We start from the raw sequence: 19,575 nt of genomic DNA, 5'->3' as shown, positions 1-19,575 counted from the left end.
AAAATTTATTTTCTTTTACCATATTCTTTATTAGTTCACCTTTGCCTGTGGAGTTTACTCCCTTAATTGTATCCAAATACTGATGATAAGTGCTGAGTAGTGCAGAAAAAGGTGCAAATAACACTGAATACTAAATGGAACCAGCTACTTTAGTATAAAACTCACTTGTGAGCTAATTAATAAGAAAATGTTTAAATGATGAGGACATAAAGAAGAGCAAAATCTTAAAAAGCAAGAAAAAACAAAACAAAAATAAAATGCTTGCTACATTCCCCTAAAAATTTCACAAACCCATTTTTATAACTTCTGGATTATCACATCCAAAGGAAGAATGTGAGAAATAGCAGCTTGTTTAATAAAGGCAGGAGTCCAGTTAAAAGCAGAAGGTGGTCGTGCAGTTATGGTGGTCCACAGGACTGAACTAGAGGACCCCTTAGTTTAGTTTTTTATTACTAATTACCCCACAAATGAAGGTAACATTGAAGTAGTGACTCTGCTTTAACATTCAGTGCAGTAGTACCTGCACTGCTCCTTTATTACTAAATTTCAGGATTTGTATATACGATTTAAGGAGTGAACTCCACAGAAATAAGGGGAAATGAAATTAAAATTGTAAAAGAAAGATAAGTGTTTAAAACTATAGCAACACAAAACACATTTCTGAATTTCTCCTAAATCCAAATATGCTAGAGCACTTTTCTAAATGCAGAATAAGAAAAGATAAATAGTCCAACTAAAAATTAGATTGATGAGACGTTAAGAGTGATCCACTGATTTGTAAAACTGTTGGAATGAAAGCCTGTAGCCACAGTGGTGGTAAATGACTGAACTTGGAAACCCCTGGCTTAGTACCCAGATGGAGGATGGATTTTTTTAAGACATTGGAGCACTTTGTGGTAGTGTTTTAGAGCAGATTTAGTAGGGGTTGTTATAAAAGTTCAATTCCATACCCACTTTTGCTTAATTATGGCTTTGCAGGGTAGCAGTCAAGGTGCTACGCTCAACTCCTTAAGGACATTCACAGTTTACTTTGTGAGCCTGACTAGACTACGTGTACATGTTTTGCAATAAGTGAAAACTATTTGTTTAGCATCTCCTATAAAAGATAGCATACCATAACATACTGTATCATACATAACATTCCAAAAGCCACTTAATCCAATTAATGGATTCAAAAACCAACCACTACCGGGGTACCAGTCCACTGCAGGACCCACTCATTCAGATACCTCACACTTAAAGCTTACTACGAATTACTGGGACCAAAGCAGAGTGAGTGCATCACGATTCTTGACATCTGTTGAGTTTAAATTACTTATCCCAATCTATTTAACTCTGTCTTTTCATTTAAGTAGACAAATGTTTTTTTTAAAAAATTGCAGGTGTTTTATTTTATTGTAATGAATGCTAAGCACCTTATGCTAATTCTTAAATGCATTGCTTTCAGTAATAAAGAATGCAGGATACTCAGAACAAAACTAAAGAACAAAGTGGCATTCTGAAAGCCTGCTCTAAAATAGGCTTTTCTAGAATGTTTTTTTTTTTTGCTTTTAAAGCTGAAATTGCTGAATTAGCCAGACTTATTATTATGATTTAGATTATGACTTTTTTGTGTTTCTTTTAGTTTCTAAAGTTTGCCCACCCTGTGACAACGAGCTGAAGGTTGACATCATTATGGAGCATTTCTGCGCTAGTGATTTTGGTAAGTACCCCGCCTGCTTTGACTGTCCTAATTAATACTTTAGGGCAAATATGATTACAACAAGGTTAAGCCGCTCCTTTCCCACTTGAGTGGGCTCTTTAGTTTTTGAATGTAGCTTGTCAATAAAGTCGCCATTTTCTTTGTGCTTTCCATTCCGTAACAACCATGCAATCTTTGTTCAGAATAATAAGAAACCTGAATTTTTGGTTTTGCTCCAGCTTAAGTAAAAACAACATTCTTATTAGATGAGATTTTATAGTTTTTATGTTTATCGAACAACTGTGGTGTATTGTTTATAAAGAAGAATCACTGATTTTCTGTTTTAAACCCTGGTCCAGATAGAATGTAGAATCTCCAAATTTTATTTTTCTTTTTCAACACATACTGTGCCTAAGGCTAAAGGCCCAAACTAATGCAATAGGATTTCATCTGTCCCACCTCTGGACCTTAAGACTTTTTTTATTCATAGAGTATAAGGGAACATTGAAGTACCCATGGGAGAGACCAGTGAGTAACAGGGCTAGAGGACTCAACAATGTGCTGGGAAAACTAACACTATCCATCACCAGTGCTCACGTTGTCACATACTGTATAAAATGTTTGTGTGTCATGTCTACCAGTCCTTTTATTAACTAGCATAACTTTCCTTTTGTCTCAACTCACTTGCCAAGGTACTCTGTCTTAGATCATTTGTACTTCCTCCATATCATATGAAAGTGTAACTCAGGTTGGAGATCACTCCAAAAATGTTTAAAGCAACTATACTACACTTCTACTGAATTTTTCTATTTAAGGGATAAGTTTGGTATTTTTCAAGTGAAAGTTATTTCTTCACAATCATGGTATATATCAATTTGCCACATAAAATTGTGTACTAATGGGAAGTGTTTTTTTTATAAAATTTAAAAATTCTTTGTGTGTTCCTGCAGCTTTCAATGGGGCTTCACATGTCCATAGTTGAAAGAAGAAGCCTTACAACTTGCCCAATGCATCCATTTTTCAAGCCAAAAATGTTACTGAGTATTGTTTTGGATCTTGACATTATATACATATAGAAAAACAGCATATCTGCATCATTTTAAGAAGGACATTCAGTTATTTTTTGTTTTATTTATTTTTAATTAAAAGTAAATAGCAGTCTATACAATCGAATAAAACCTAATAAACCAAAATTCAACCCCGACCCAAAAGAAAGAGAGGAGAGCCAACAACCAGAGCAAATCTTTGAAAGCAGCAAGGAAGAGTATCCTTTTCCTTGATATAGAAGCTTATTCTAAAATGTTATTGATTATATCCTGCCATATTTTTAAAAATCAGGAATGTGTTCCCCTCAACTTTCTCATATACTGACATCAGAACCACTTCTAGTTGTGCAATATTTCTCAAATATCATATTTGTTTCTCATCATATCTAATTATCAATATCCATACACAATCATTTATCTCTAATGTATTTATAATCAAACCTTGTACTAAAATGATATTTTTGCACTTAGGGAAGTTGAAAACGGTGGTGGAATTTTTTTCATGATTACATATGCATTACCTATATTACGTGCAAAGTAAAAAGAGTTATAGTTACCTACAAACATAGAAAAAGAGTTAGTATTATATAATATTTGTTGCAATAAATGACTATAGGTAACACTATATAGCTACTTTAATTATGATGGCGGAAATAAAAAAAAATCTTAAAATTAATGTATTACCAGGAACACAACTCTGACGTGGCAGTGTATTGTTTCCATTACATCTTTATATTTACATGGCACGTTCAATGTTTACACGTTGTTGTTAAATTGATGATGTATAAATTACAATAAAATTAATAATAGCTATTGAAAGAATATACGTTATATCGAATACAGCTTTTAATATCGTGTACACATTTATATTTCCATGATGCAAAAAAATTCAGATGGTTGTTTAAATAAAATACTACTTTCGGTTAAGTAATTTCTCTCAAATTTAATATCTTTTTGCTTTTTATCATTATAAATATCTATACAAATTTGAATCATCTATCTCTAATTATAACCATAGTTTACTTGAAAATTCAAGAAAGTATTCAGTTAAAGTACCACTTCCAATTTATTGCATGATTTTTCTCAAATTTCATATGTACTTATTTTTCGTCATTTCTAATATCCACACAAAATTTTAATCATATACTGTATCTTTATTTATAGCAACAATTTACTTGAAAAAATCTGAAATGCGTTCAGGGAAAGTACCACTTCCATTCACTGGAAGTAGACCAAAAGTTGATAGGATTCCTTATTTTTGCTATAAAGCAGATGTACAAAATCTCATTGACCTAGATCAAAGCGTTTTCAAGTTATCTTGTTTACACATAGACACACAGACATACATAATTCCAAAAATGGTATTTTCAGAGCCAGGAAGTTCTAAAACATCAAGATTCATCAAAAGCTCAAGGTCGAATTTTTTCACCATTCCTATATTTTCTCTATACTATGTATACAAGAATGTAAAAAAAGTTTTGAACTGATCCTCTGAGTGAGAATTTGATTTTTTCCAATTTCAAATAAAACAGAACATAAGTTATCCACTAACTTAAAAGTGGTGGGCTGGGATTTTTCCAGTTGAGCAAGATAAGTCTATGTGGTAGTAAAGGCAATTACAGTTTGTTTGTCCTTCTCCACTTTAAGCCCATCTGGGAGTTCACCAAACACAGCTGTTAATGGGATGCCAAGGCTGCTTGATAGGCATTCAAAGGTTTTTGTCCAAAATGACCTTAATTTGGTGCACGCCTAAAACGTGTGTCCCAGAGAGGATGAAGCTAGATTGCAATGTTCACAGGTTGAATCATGCCCTGGAAACATTTTGGATAGTTTTAATAGAAATAAATGCACATGATCAAAGATTTTAAGTTTAATGATTGAATGGTTTGTGCATGTGGAGTTAGAGTTTATTCTGTGCATGGCTGCCTTCCACTCCTTTTCTGAAATGTTAAATTATGAACACTTTTCTATTTCACTGTATGGAAGCTTGTGTAATTATTCAGCAGCCACTTCCACTACACAGTAACATCAGCTTCCTCCTCTCTCTACTCACTCAGAGTCAGTGGCAACCCAAATGCCACTCTCATCTCTGGTTTCTTGCTGGCAGCTACACATCAGAAGCATGATCTGAGTCAGCAATTTTCTACCAAACATGCAAACTGTACAATACTAGTAATCTGTCATGTGAGGTGCAGTTAATAGAACCTCCAAACAGAGTGATAGTTTACAGGGTCAGCAAGTGCTCTACCTGTGCATGCTCCCCATTGCCCCTAGACCTTGGCCTCCGGCCCATGACACTGCTGATGCCACCACTTAGACAACTTCTTTTATGCCAGCTTCTCTAGGTAGCATAGAGCTGTCATTCCTGCCTCACCATACCAACGTCTGAATGAATTTTATATGTTCTTCTCATGTAATTATAGATTAATAGGTGTCAGTGAATGTCAGAGATTTTACTCAATCAAACACATTGTCCTCAGTTCTTTTATTAACATATCCTCATCAACAGTGACTACTCATGCATTAGAAAAGTTGATAACTAGTTTGTGTCACTTCAGTCGGCTCTATCACACATTTTGACTTTTTAATTCATTTTATCCTGCAGGACAATAAGCAGAATATAGCTTGGCGCTGGGGGATTTTTGGGATTGTCATAACTCTACCCACAACAGCAGCCCTGAGCAGACAAGCAAACAGGAAATGTATTCTTACCTCAAAAAAAACAGGACCAAGAATCTATCATAAAATAATTATGTCTAGTTTACTTTCTTTATCATAGGGATGCCTGCTAAACATGGAAAGCATCTTTTCTTAAGTCAAAATCTTTGCTGCTTCATTTTGTCATTTTTAAGGCTTTTTTTATTCACCTATGGATCCATGTACCCATTAGTCCCATTGTAAGCTACTAGAACAGACAAGGAATTTTTCATATTTATAAGACACACTTCACTTTAGAATACCATTTTATGTGGCAAAATAATACTGTATATACATGCATGATTGTGAAGAAATAACACTGAATTAAAAAATAACAATTTTAGCCTTTAAAGAGCAAAATTATTGGAGAATTCTTGAAAAGGCAATTCCAGTATTCAGCGAAAAAGATTCCATTAGGTCCCTTGTGGTTATTGCAGGTGCCCACACAAGGAAAAATCTTCTAAAATATACCCAATTTCAGGCAACACAATGCACTTCTCTCAATAAATCACTTCCTTCTGAATGCTTCTTCTAGGAAACAAATTATACATAAAATATATCTTGTTGCTTTAAGTACATCTCTTGCCAGTTCTTCTGTATCTTACATGCTATGCTGCCTTGCTTGGCCTGCATCTTGGATTCTTCCATCTGGATTCCATTTCATTATTGTGTTACCCTTCACTGATCCAGCACCTCCTGATAACAGGCACAATATATATTGGACTTCATATAGCATTAAAACTTTAAATTCTAAAGATGTACTACTTTTCTGGCATGGTAATGAATGGATGAGTTGATGGTAACCCAATGGAAAAATACATGACTCCTGGCTTCCTTCATTGCTATGGAACCTTTTAATAATAGCAAAAAGATTATGTGTTGTGTGGGGACAGTGTAATTCCCTGGTGTCAAACATGAGGTGATCTCAGCATAATCCACACCCTCGAGTGCATAATTACATGAAAGAATAAAAAGATTAACGACACAATATGAGGATGCCCAGTTTCAGCATAAAAACAACAGTTTGCATAGAATTTCCACGAGAAGCATTGCTCGAGCAGGAAACTGATACATACTGTAAAAAACTGAAACTGAATTTGTTTATTGTTAACAAAAAGAAATTAGCAAGCAAGCAAAATGTCAGTGAGCAAAGGATAAAATTTAGAAGCTGGACGTAAAAAATTGTTAGGTGAAAGTGTGGCAGTATAATAGACAGGCGATGTAACCAAGTGGCAATGGACTGTCTTTCACAAGGCTTATTCTGCCTCCATTATGGTTAGACAGGCAATACAATGAAAAGTGTGACATCAGAGATGCAGTGCATTAAAAACAGGAATGGTGTGAACAATTTGTGTAATCATGAATAAGTCATTGAACCTGCCAGTGCCCTAAAGGGATTATTATGAAACTTTGACTTTATAAAGAGTGGGTCATTTTGCATAATTGTCAGATTAATAAATAATTGTCATAACCCTAAATATAAAAAAGTCATCTCAAGAATGTCTCCAACTAGGGGTGTAAACTGTGCGCCTACTGAGACACCTGCAGTATCTAATACCAAAAACTGAACAGTTTCATTTGGGGACCACAGTGATGCAGTGGTCAGCTCCAGAGTCCTCAGTTTGAATCTGGTCTGCATGCAGTATGCATGTTCTAGCTCATTCTTCATGGGTTTTACTTTGGATACTCTCATTTCCCTCTCGCATTCCAAAGATGTGCATGTTAGATCAACTAAATATTCTAAATTGCACATGTTTGCTATGCAATAAACTGGCAGTCTCTCCAAGTTGTCTTCTGTTCAGTGCTGGCAGAATAGCTCCTGACTTATCCTCTGTAAGAAACATAATTAAATGAACATGGGTTTGATTACAGATGAATGGCTTTGCCAGCAACATGCGTGAACTGAATTGTGTGTTGTCAAGGTTATGTGATTATTATCTATATTGAAACCTGCTCAATCCAAATTTAGGGTTATGGAAAGCCAAAGATTATTCACAGCTGCATTGGGTAAAAGGCAGGAACCAGGGAATGCTATGCTATTTTACAGTACACACACACAAACACACACTTATCAGACATATTTAGTTGCCTATCAGCTTAACACTGAAGGTACACCATGTGAGTATGCTGAGAAGATATAAACGCCACATATGGCAGTAAGAGGAAAGACCAGAATTTTTAAGTGTGGAAAAGAAGTGTTAACCACTGTGTTATTATACTGCTGTCACATTTTTATTATTTTTATAACTATTTATAAGTATTTCAGAAGCAAATATATCCCTTGCCACATACAAGTTTGAGGTATGTTTAAATTTCTTTCCACATATACTTTTAAAATTAAAGTTCAGACAGGTTGAATGACTTACTCAGAGTCAAACAGTGAGTGGAAAATTGAAGCTAAACTGTTAACATTGTTACATGCAAATTTAAAGAAAAAGTTGACTGCTTTGTATAGGACTGACTATCATCAAACTTCCCTTTACATGATCCTGATTATCTTACTAAGAACAGACTATCTCCTTGAGATACCTAATGCTCTTTTGTAATTATAGCCACATGCCATACTGACCAATCATCTCATCCCCTCTACCACATGCTGCCTAAAGGCATGTAAGATCATAATAAGTCTACCTTCCCATCATAATTAGTTATATGTTTTATTTTTTAATAGTGAGACAAATGCATCTTATATGTTTAAAGGAACTTTATTATGAGTCATATTATCTATAATAAAGAATTTTCTACTAGTAAAGTTTGGAAGAATAGAATAAATTGTTACATCCTACATTATCAATCAGCCTCCACTGCTATGTTATTACAATAAAATACAATACAATTTATTTTTGTTTAGCCCAAAATCACACAAGGAGTGCCGCAATGGGCTTTAACAGGCCCTGCCTTTTGACAGCACCCAAGCCTTGACTCTCTAAAAAGACAAGGAAAAATGGCTAAAAAAGAAAAAAGCCTATGTAGGTGAAAAAAAATGGAAGAAACCTTGGGAAAGGCAGTTCAAAGAGAGACCTCTTTCCAGGTAGGTTGTGTCAAAAAAGGCAGGTAAATACAATACAATACACATACAAGTACAGAGCAGAATTCAACAGTAGATGATATCACATAATACAATTTGGATTTGTTCAGAGTCCTGGAGACCTCGGCCATCAAGCTGCCTCCCCCTATGGGCCATTCCACAGCTGTCAATGTTATTCTGAACGTGTCTGGTGTCTGGTTATTGGGACTGCATGCTTCTTGTCCCGTGCTTGCTTTGGGTTTTAGCAGCACCACTTCATTCGTACAATATACTCTGAGTAATGAAAGACCATAAAGGCTGAGCAGTTCAAATGCACATGATTCATGTTGCTAGCTTTTTAGATTTATCTTTTTCAGTCATAGTGACAGTATTCATGACCATAATTGAAGTAAAATAAGTGGGATGGGGGATGCTGAGGCTGCTGTAACACTACCTTAGAATACAAAGACGATTGATAAAGGCTATCAGTCCTCAGATTTTTGGCTGGTAAATGTATGTGTGTGTTTGTGATTTGCTGTGTTCTGAATGTGTTTATAATTACTATGATTTTGCCTGCAAAAAAGTTGAAGAAGGGCCAATAGCCTACTGCTACACCCATGGTGCCCTGTGAGATATGGTTAAAAATAAGAAGCATTCAAGAAATGGAAGATCAATACTATAGGCATGGAGGCTGGGGTACTGAGGGTACACTCCAAAGATGTTCAGATGCCCTATTTTAACTGTTTATTAGACATCAGTTCAAATTCTTTTGTTTAAGAGAAAATCATCAAGTAAAATCCAGCTACTGTTTGCAACCATTTGGCCATATTTTAACTAATAATAAAGAAGAATTCACTACACAAACAATCAACCTGTACTACTGAATAGGATATCACTGAAAACAACATTTTTATTAGCAGGAAGGTTAATTTGCATTTTTCCTTGAACTTAAAGACTGTGAGAACCCTAAGGCTTATGGTATTCAAGTACAAGAATACATTTGAAAGAAATCTCTACCTGTCTTTTTTCTTTACTTTACAAGTGCTTTATTCATCAATTCTATCTTTTAGAATGCCACTTTATGATAAGTCTGTTTCCTGCTTTACCACTATTAATAACTTTCAGTTTCTTGTTTCTCCTTCTTCTTCATCTAATGCATCTTGATTGCATCTTTCCTGAAATATTGCACAGTTTATCTCAGCAATCTTATGTTTGTTACACCCTTTCATTTTGCCATAAATTACTTATTATTTAGAATAGGAATACCATACATCCAGTATCCAACCCGCGATATCCTAACTACAGGGTTACGTGTATCTGCTGGAGCCAATCCCAGCCAGCATAGGGTGCAAAGCAGGAAACAAACCCCGGGCAGGGCGCCAGCCCACCACAGGGCGGAATACCATACAGTATGTGTATATATGATGAGTAAAAAAACTCTGAAGCCAGCGCAGCTCATGCATTCTTATACAAATAAATTTTACAAAACTTTAATACCAGTAACTTGTTTTGCATGTGCATATTCAAATTTCAGTGTATATAGATGTATATATAATATACTAGCTGTCCCCCGTGGCTCTGCCCGCATAGTAATGAAACAGGACAAAGTTTAATAATAAATAAACAAACAGGTATCACTAGCTAAGCGATGGCAAGGTACTCTCCAAAACGTGGTGAGAGGTAAACCAACTTAAATGGAGGGTAGCGCATGAGTGAGGAGGCCCCTAACCATCTCCATAGTGTTGACGTCACACTTCCCATTCTCTTTGGCCCACAGCCTCTGTCTTGAATTAGCGCAAATAAATCGCTCCTGCAAGCAAACTATGATACTTAGCGTCGAAGAATTAAGTCGAAGAAACAGCCGGAATGTTCAAGCAAATTAAGTAGTTATTTCCGTTTAATAGTTCTCTCATGAAAAGTGGACAGACACAGACTTTGGATTTTATATATATATAGAGAGATGTGGCGGTTTTCATACTGCATGCATCCCTCATGTGCCCTGTGACCACAGTGGGCTTATGAGAATTACACCCTTATATATATGAATCTCTATCTATCTATCTATCTATCTATCTAGCTATCTATCTGTATGGATTGTGAAACATAAGGTAAGGGTTAAACAAAGGTATGGGGTCTCGGATGATGCCCTGTATATTCTTAATGTCAAAAGCAAAAAATGGTTGCAGTAGAAACATTAGAAAAATAACGTTTCTGGGAATTCCATTCCACTCCATTCTACTGAGAAGCTGGTCTAACACTGAACACTGACTTCTGGTTTGTTGTTGTTTAAAGTATCAGTGGGACTGGAAGGGGAGGAGCTCGAGGCATCCCAGAAATTGCAGCACAAGTTACACGTCTAGGAATGGAAAAGAAACAAATATTAGTGACAGTGCAACACCTTTAGCCTTCCACCCTTAATTCCCTAAGTATGGTGTCTGCCAGTATATTTAGTATATGCACACTCATATGTTAATATACATTAATGTTTAGTAAATAATGTACTCCACCATTTCGTAATCCTGTATTAGGTAAAGCGACTTCAAATGTATGGATGCATAGATACAGTACATATCTGTGTATATATTTGGAGATTATACAGGCTTGTAGCCTCACAGCTCCCAGGCTAAGGATTTGAATTAGCAGCCTGTTCTTTATTGGTGTGGTGTCTGCTCATTCATGTGGTGTTCTTATCAGTTTTCTTGAAGGTGCTCTAATTTCTTTCCAAGTTCCACAAATGACATTTTAGATAGTTTGTCTAAATGTTCTCAGAATAAGAGAGAAGAAATGTGTGAATGTATTGGTTTTCCCACTGATGCTAGCAGGAACATTTTTGTTCGTATGACTGCAAAGAGGAAGCCAAAATTTCTAAGTGAATGTATGCATATACACTATACACTGTGTAAATATTAGTGTGCCTGTAAAAAGTGTAGTGCTAGGCAGATTCCTCTAGACATGTATAAAAACATCACTTCATGTGCTGTAACTCTTTTGTAGTTCCTGCCTTGTTCTTGATGATTCTAGAATAAGCTCCAGATAGCAAAAAAGGAATGGTGCAAGAAACTTTTTCTGCTTTGTGTGATGTTAAATGTGGTATCATTGAGCTAGTAGCTCAGGGGCCACGGCTCTTTTTAAACGATGTAAATCATCTTGATAAGAATGTTATTAACAGGCAGGTTACGTCTGCTGAAGCTAAGCTCAGGGATTCTTATTTAGTTCTAAATCATTTTTAGTGTCCAAAAAGTCAAGCAAAGTTCTTTCATTTTCTATTATGCTTTATACCGTCAGTAATGCACTATAGTTTTTACTTACACTTTTGATTATTTGCTGCTTGTTTCACTTTAAGTTAACATCATCTATCAAGTAAAGGCTACTTAAAATCATATTATATTTTAGTTCTATTAAGAATACATGGATATATCTAAATATGCACAATCCATTATGTATACATTACAGATGACGCTTTTTCTTGATTTTATTGATAACTGAAGAGGCCTCCAGGTAGATTATTGTTAAGTACACTATTTATAACCGATAGTAGAATGCATGGAGCACTCCAATCATCTAAAATAACCTGAGTGGAGAACAAAGCAGAACTGGAATACCAAGATGCTTTGTGTTCAAATCATAGTAAAGAATTAATATATGTCACTGCAGTACAAGCAGCCTTCATACAATATAGTGTCTTCACAGAGGACACTCCTGCAAAGCATTTTAAAAGTCCAGATCCATAGCTGTATGTACTTATATTCACAGAGCTGATTTATCTATTTTAGGGATATATGGAGGATAGAGCATATCACAGCAATAGTTAAGTAACAGCGCGCACCAGCCCATTGCACCACACACTCGCATGCACATCTGTAATCACTGACACTGGGGCCAAATTAGAGCCCCATATTAAACTTACCTTTATGTGTTTTGGAATGTGTGATGAAAATCAGAATACCTGAAAAAAAAACAGTGCAAACAACCAGGAACAAGACTGAAACCCAAAAGAGGGGATTTGTGGGGCAGCAGAGCTAAATACTGTGCCATCATGCCTGTCAGCTACATGTATATACTTTACAATTGGAGCACAGGCAAGTCAAGTGACTAGATCAAGGTAATGTAGTGAGTGATAGGTGGCCATTGGCCCAACAGCCTTAGAACTCACATTCCAGTGCCTTAGCAACTAGGCCGCACTGCCTGCCTGTGGTCACTCTGGGCAGAAACTGTAGTTCAAATAGTTCACTTTGTCCTCACATTCCATATCTACTGAGTCAGTCTCACATTTAGGACAACATTCAGGAAATCACAGAACCATGCCTTTTAGAATCAATACAATTGGATGCATTCTGCTTCACAGCTGTGGTAACATCCATCCATCCTCTTCCGCTTATCCGGGGTTGGGTCACGGGGGCAGCAGCTTAAGCTGCTATGTGGTAACATACCTTTATTTTATAGAGCTTTTCTCAATACCCATGATATTTACCAGTAAGAATATCAAATCAGGAAAAAATACAATAAACAACATTTGGAGGCAACAGGAGATGAGCTTTCAAGGTAAATGCTGAGGTTTTCTGAAATATAGCTAAGCTGTAAAACCTTGACAGCCTTCAGTACATGAACGTGCTGGACGCTTACTATTTAAGACTTACCCCACAACAATATGGTATTGAGCAGCTGCTGTACTAAACAACTAGAGAAGCTGAATCTCTGAGGACATTTCACAGCTTTCTTTGATAAACTGAGTTAATAATCAATAATTTATGCCTTCATTAAGAGTACAAAAATCAGAGAGCCACACCCTCACGGCACTTTAATAAAAGTGCAGTTAATCCTTGCATGTGGTTTCAAAAGCCTGCTTTATGGACACTTTATTGCTGTGACAAGGTTATGAACAGCAGAATATCTTATCTCATTTTGAATGAGCTTAAGCAAGTCACAAATAGTCTGCCTCATCCGTTCCTTTATTTGTTTGCTATGCGGCCAGACAAGCCGTCTATATGCAGGCAAATACGAAGCCTCAGTTGCAATGAGTCTGCTGAAGTGTTCGAAATATTCAAGTGGGATTTCACGTCCCGACTAATGAGTCTGTTTTACAAGCGGTTTTATGAGTTCAGAGAGGCTGATGTCTCTAGGAAACATGCCGACTGCTCTATAAATCTGCAAGAGCACACGATGAAATGGTGTCAGCTTTAATGTTGTGTTTAATAGAACAAAATCAACTGGGTGTGGGTTATCTGTGTAAGAAAAAAAAGCAAAGCGTACAGTATCAGGAATGCAATTCCATGATATGCGAAATATTGTCCATCTATTCATGCATCGATTCTAGTATAAGATGCCATAGTGGTAGAGCCTATTACAGTATATAAGTCAATACTGCAAGCGTATTTAGGATAAGGGAGATAAAAATGAAACTCACAGAAAATCCCACATAGGCAAAGTGATAACATGCAGACTCCACATCAAGTGCTTTCCCACTGAGGGGACTTTTTGAAACTCTAGAACTTTTGTAGTAATCCCATTGCAGGAACTCAGGCCTTTGTAGTTTCTGGTAGGTAGTTCCAGGTATTACTTTAGTTCCTACTGCAAGGTATGTATTTTTTTGTTCAGCCAGGAACTATCATGATTGGTTGACCATAAGCACTGGTGCCATCTTACAAATCTGTTAATAGTCTGGACATTTGAGAGTTATTGGTGAAGATGCATCTCTTTAAAGCGACCTCCCTAGTGCGCCATGCCATGTGCCGCACCATGCACATCGTGTTTGCTTCAAAGCAATAATGTGCAGGGATCCCCCATGAATTCCCGAATACATTACACTTTGCACTGCATCACACTTCATAGCTGCCTCCCTGGTGTGCTGTGCCATACACCGCATTGAAACAATAATCACCCCCCATGGCGTTGTGATGGCTTTGAAGCAATAAGGTGTAGGGATCCCCTGCAAACTCCTGATTGCGCCACATTTTGCACTGCGTAACTCTTCCTAGCTGCCTCTCTGGTACACTGCGTGATACACCACACTGAAGCAGTAATCTCTCCCGAGAAGTCACTATGGCTTTGAGGCAATAAGGTGCAGGGATACCCCCATGAACTCTCAAGCACACCTCAATTCTCATAGCATCACTCTTCTTTGTATGTCACATATTTTAAATAGAGGTAACAGTTCCTCTTGTGCAGTGGGAATGCAACACACAATCGTGGTCAGAGACCATAAGTGACCTAGGCCCTACATTGTAAAGGAACTAATTTTTTCCTGAAAACAAAATTACTGTGGTGAGAAAGTACCTATAGAAACCAACCCCAACAGTCTAGTCTCCTGAAGTAGTAAGGCAGCAGTGCCAGCAATTTGGTGTGGTTCATTTTGTTGATGTAGTAGGTTTCAGGGTTTACAGTCATGTGTTGTTTTTATTAATTTCAGAAATCAATTAGAAATAGAATCTTTCATTATTGGTTACTTTTTAAACCTCATTTGTATAATAGTGCATATGGTCTAGGAGAGCCAGCACCAAGGGCCAGGCAGCTTGGCGAAGGGTTTCTATCAATCACAAATCATCCATTCCAGACCAGTTTAGAATCCCCCATTAACCTAATGTAATGCCAGACCAAACCCATTCATCATCTGGTATTAATCCCACCAGGTGGCCTCTGGCCACATCATGCCACACCTCCCTAAATTCACCTGAAAAGAATAGAGGGCACTATACATGTCAATTCAAATCTAATCAAGTTTATAGTGAAAGTTCTTTAAATTTCTTACTTTCATATCTGATCAGCACACAACACTTATCATTCATATATATAATGAAGTCACTGGATAATGGCCTAAAAGTTAAGGATGTAAGTCAGCCATCTATATACTGTAGGAAAATGTTCTACAAAACTGTGTTGATTTGTTTGATGATGATGAGCACTGCTGGATCAGAGCTCCACAGTTCTGTGCTTGGGCACAGCATGTGTGGAATTTGCAGGCTCTCTGAAACAGATTAATGGCTGCAAATGCATTTGTACAATGAATCTGTACAATTGACAATACTGTTATTACTACGACTGCTCTAATGGTACAGTGTTTAGCCCTGCTGTCTCACAGTTCTGTGAGACTGAACTTAAATCCAGGATGGTCCACATTTTTCACATATTTCCAGTATCTATTATTTGTTTTGTTTTTTTCTCCAGTACTCCGTACTTGCTGGTAGCTAGCAACATGAAATTGTTCTGGCATGTACAGTATGAGTGTACTCAGCGATGTACGGCTGCCCTTTTCAGAACTGACTCCTGCTTTGCACCCAATGCAAACATAATAGGCCCGGGCTCCTTATGTCCGTGAACTGTACAATTATTGATAGATGGATGCTATTTGCATTATTTCACAAAAATAGTTGGCTCTCATCAAAATACTTTTTGGACCTCCACCAGACCTAATTTGCACTGGTGTTAACTTGCAAAGAGCACCAGTCTGCAAACCCTCACGGTTTGGAAGGTTAACTGTCCTTGTATTTCATGTGCTTGCATACATTCACATTTTCTCCAAGTAACGTAATGAGTCATTGTCTTAGGAGCTTATCCTGGCCACACCAGGTGTAAGGTAGGAATCAACCATGAAGAGGATTTCACTTCATCACAGAGCACATACATCCACACATCCACAAACAGTGCAAATTTAGTTATACCATTTCTCTTAACCTGCACATCTTTAGAGATATAGGAGAACCTACAAATTCCACATGGGCATGAAAATACACCCAAAATATTGGATCCTTGAGGCAGCAGCCTCAAACACTGTGCTGCCCCACCTTTGTTGTCATTCTTGTAAAATCTGCCTCATTTACCTGTGTAAGGCTATGGCATACACATGATTTGGATGCTATATAAAATGATTCATCTGGTCATACTGTTTTAATTTTCCTGTATATTAATGACATTGCCTCCCAGCTCTAAGAGGCTGGGTTTAAATTTCGGCATGGTAGGTGCTGGCATGCAGTTTGAACATTCTCCCTGTGTGGGTTCTTTTTCTAGGCTCTCTGTTTTTTCTCTCACATCCGAAAGCCATTTCTGTTAAGTTGGTTTGGTGTTAGCAAAGAAATCCTGTTATGGATTTTGATCACCAACTCTTTGTCACATGAGGCACTACAAAAGGACAAGTCAGTTTAAATGCTTACATTAGGAGGAAAAACAACTGGAATTCAGGCTATAGCTGTTTGGTTTGTTTTCAAGCTCCCTCTTCCTAAAACTCCTTTCACTTTTTCAAGTTAAATGGTTCCTCTAAAAGACTCACTGCAGGTGACCAATTCACACTTGTTAGGCTTGAAGCTGCCCATTCAGAAGATCCTCTCACAGTTAGACAGTTAAATAATAAACTGCTCCTGTAGAGGACTGAAGCAGCAGAAAATAATTAGGTAAAGAAAGGAAAAACTCACTTCAACGATTAGCAAATCAAAACAGCTTGTCTTTTGGTTAGATTTTAGAATTTACTAATAATGAGAACATTGACTGAAGAAGTATGTTGCGATTTTGTAAATAAATAGCATTTCATCTATCGGTTTTCTGATTATTGTTTCTGTTTTGGGGTCTTACAGAGCAGCATTGGACATATATTAGAAAACATTTTTAGGGTTAACATTCGGTACAAGTTAGTGTATATTTGGACATATTAAGTGTGAACATTGAGCTAGTCCATGGAACAGGAGGGAATCAAGAATAAAGGAGACAGAAATAGTGAAACACCTCAGAATGGACTCTGTTATTGCTTATTAAAATAAAATGATGGCATATTGTCTTCATTTCTCCTTGTCTTTATCCGACCAACAAGGAAAACAGTTATTGGACTTATAGGTTTAGAGAGTCATCATTGATGTGTGTATAGAGGCCTTGAGTGTGAAGAAGTTTTATAGCTGCCAAGGGGGCTTTATTTCATTGTTCATCTGAGTCTGACACTGCTGAACACTGAAGATTTTTCATTTCATTATTTTACTGGAGTTAAAGCCAGTGCTAATGTGAGAGAAGACTACACTAACATTGGTGAACTTCTTCTTCTTCTCTTCTTCCGTAGATATTCCCATTTTTACATGGGGTCACTATTTTTTTTTTTTTACTAGACTGCAACAATAAAGGTTTTAGTGTGACTTTTACAGCTGGATCCCTTTTCTGACATCAGCCCTCTCCATATATCTGGACTTGGGACCAGTTCCAGTTTTTGGAAATTTAAAAAGCATTGAGAATGTGAAGTTAGTTAGCCACGTTGAATTTTTCTATTCTACAACCACAGTCCACAAACAACCAGGCCAAATGACTTGTCAAAACTGAAAGGCAGTTGTCCTCTCAAACCTACAATAGCAAAGGGTAGAGGACACCATAAATGTGTTTGTGAAAATCAGTAACAGAAGAATTCTTCTAATATGAAATGCTCTGTAGTTATTTATCCTAATTTCCCATTCAGTTTTGAGAAATATCTATTTAGTTTCAGATTTTTTTACTCTATTTAAGAATGTGGTATGGTTTTAATTAAGGCAAGGCAAAAACCAGACTACTCTGCCATGAGCAATACTAAACTAAAAATGTACTAGAACTATTACTACCTGTCATGACTCGTTGGCATGTAGGGCAGCAACAAAGCCTTACCACCACTGCTTTATGCCTTGGGCCAGCTCTTAATGGTGCCCCAACTATGGTTCATGATTTCCACCTTCACAGTATATTGCCATGTATTCTTGCATCAGGAGTCCATTGGAAGCTGCCTTCACATCTAAGGACATGGGCAGTTTATCCTCATCATCTCCTCATCACGATGATGGCCATACTTTCTTGATGGCACTGAGCAAGCAGTTCTGCATTGGCGTTTGGCCAGAAAATACATGGGATTCTTTGCAGGTTTTTTTCTGTGGAATGTGGCCAGCTTGGTCATATCACCATCTGTCATCCTCTAACACTCAAATCCATTTAGAACAGTTGATAAAACACAGCTCTGATACAGCCTTAGCTTAGTATGGATACTGTACTTTACTGCGGGGATTTCCACCCATTGTTGAAGATCCAAAAGGCGTTCCTTGCTTTGCAAAATCCACTTTTGATGTCACTGCCTGCTCCTCTAGCATATCTTAATATGCTGCCCAGATAAGCAAAAGTGTCAGCCATGTGTAGTTTTTCTCCGTCAACCATAACAGCTGTTGGGCTGTCCAAGTTAAGTGTCATGTCCTATTATGTAGCCTCATTAAATCCATATTAGAGAAGATCTTCTGCAAGTTACAGATAATGGGTCCAGTAAGGAAACAGTCACATTTTCAAAGAAAATGATTTTACAATCCTTTTTTTTGTAATATTCCTCCATTCACTTGTCAGCTTGTTCTTTAAACCTGAATGTGATGCCACAGGGTGCCTGCAGCCTTGGTATCTCCTGTTTCCTGGGACATCAATAGTCATGTAACGAGTATGGACTAGTGCAATGATGACACAAACAACAAGCTTAATACAAAAACAACTTAGTGCAGTTTGTTCAAACAAGGCAGTGTTCCAGAAAGTGCAAAATCATCAACAAATGAACCATAAAAACAACTGTCTTTGTGAGAGACAAAAATCAATAAATACATAAGTCAAAAAGAACATATTAAAATCAAGAATAAAATCACTGTGTTAAAATTGGGTTGCCTGTCTCTCTCTGATGGCCAGTGCATCTGTCTATCCCTCCTCCTGTGCTCACACTTTGGGTTTGCTTAGTAGATGCAGACGCCACCAAGCATAGTCAACCATCATCGGCTTTTGTTCCAGCTACCTCAGCTGGGATACCCAAAGCCTGACTTCATACAATACAAAACAATGCAATTTATTTTTGTATAGCCCAAAATCACACAAACAGTGCCGCAATGGGCTTTAACAGGCCCTGCCTCTTGAAAGCCCCCAGCCTTGACTCTCTAAGAAGACAAGGAAAAACTCCCAAAATAAACCCCAGTAGGGAAAAAATGGATGAAACCTCGGGAAAGGCAGTTCAAAGAGAGACCCCTTTCCAGGTAGGTTGGGCGTGCAGTGGGTGTCAAAAAGAAGGGGGTCAATACAATACAATACACAGAACAATACACAGAACAGAACTTCATCATCCCACCAATCCTTGGCATCCATGAGACGACCCTCAAAGCCATTGTCCACTCTTGCTCCTCACAATATTCAGT

At 37.2% G+C, this 19,575-nt stretch overlaps 1 protein-coding gene across 1 annotated transcript in view; it reads left to right on the top strand.

Annotated features, from left to right (window-relative positions):
• sfrp5 (secreted frizzled-related protein 5) overlaps window positions 1-19,575 on the top strand; it is an 88,877-nt gene that overhangs the window by 20,567 nt on the left and 48,735 nt on the right. The window contains exon 2 of the mRNA XM_039774466.1: window positions 1,625-1,702. Within this exon, the coding sequence (XP_039630400.1) occupies window positions 1,625-1,702 (78 nt within the window). The remainder of the gene's footprint in view (window positions 1-1,624; window positions 1,703-19,575) is intronic.

The sequence above is a fragment of the Polypterus senegalus genome, chromosome 1, assembly GCF_016835505.1.
Source record: "Polypterus senegalus isolate Bchr_013 chromosome 1, ASM1683550v1, whole genome shotgun sequence".
Lineage (NCBI taxonomy): Eukaryota > Metazoa > Chordata > Cladistia > Polypteriformes > Polypteridae > Polypterus > Polypterus senegalus.
Note: the sequence above shows the minus strand (reverse complement) of the source record. Positions and strands in the feature narration are given on the sequence as shown.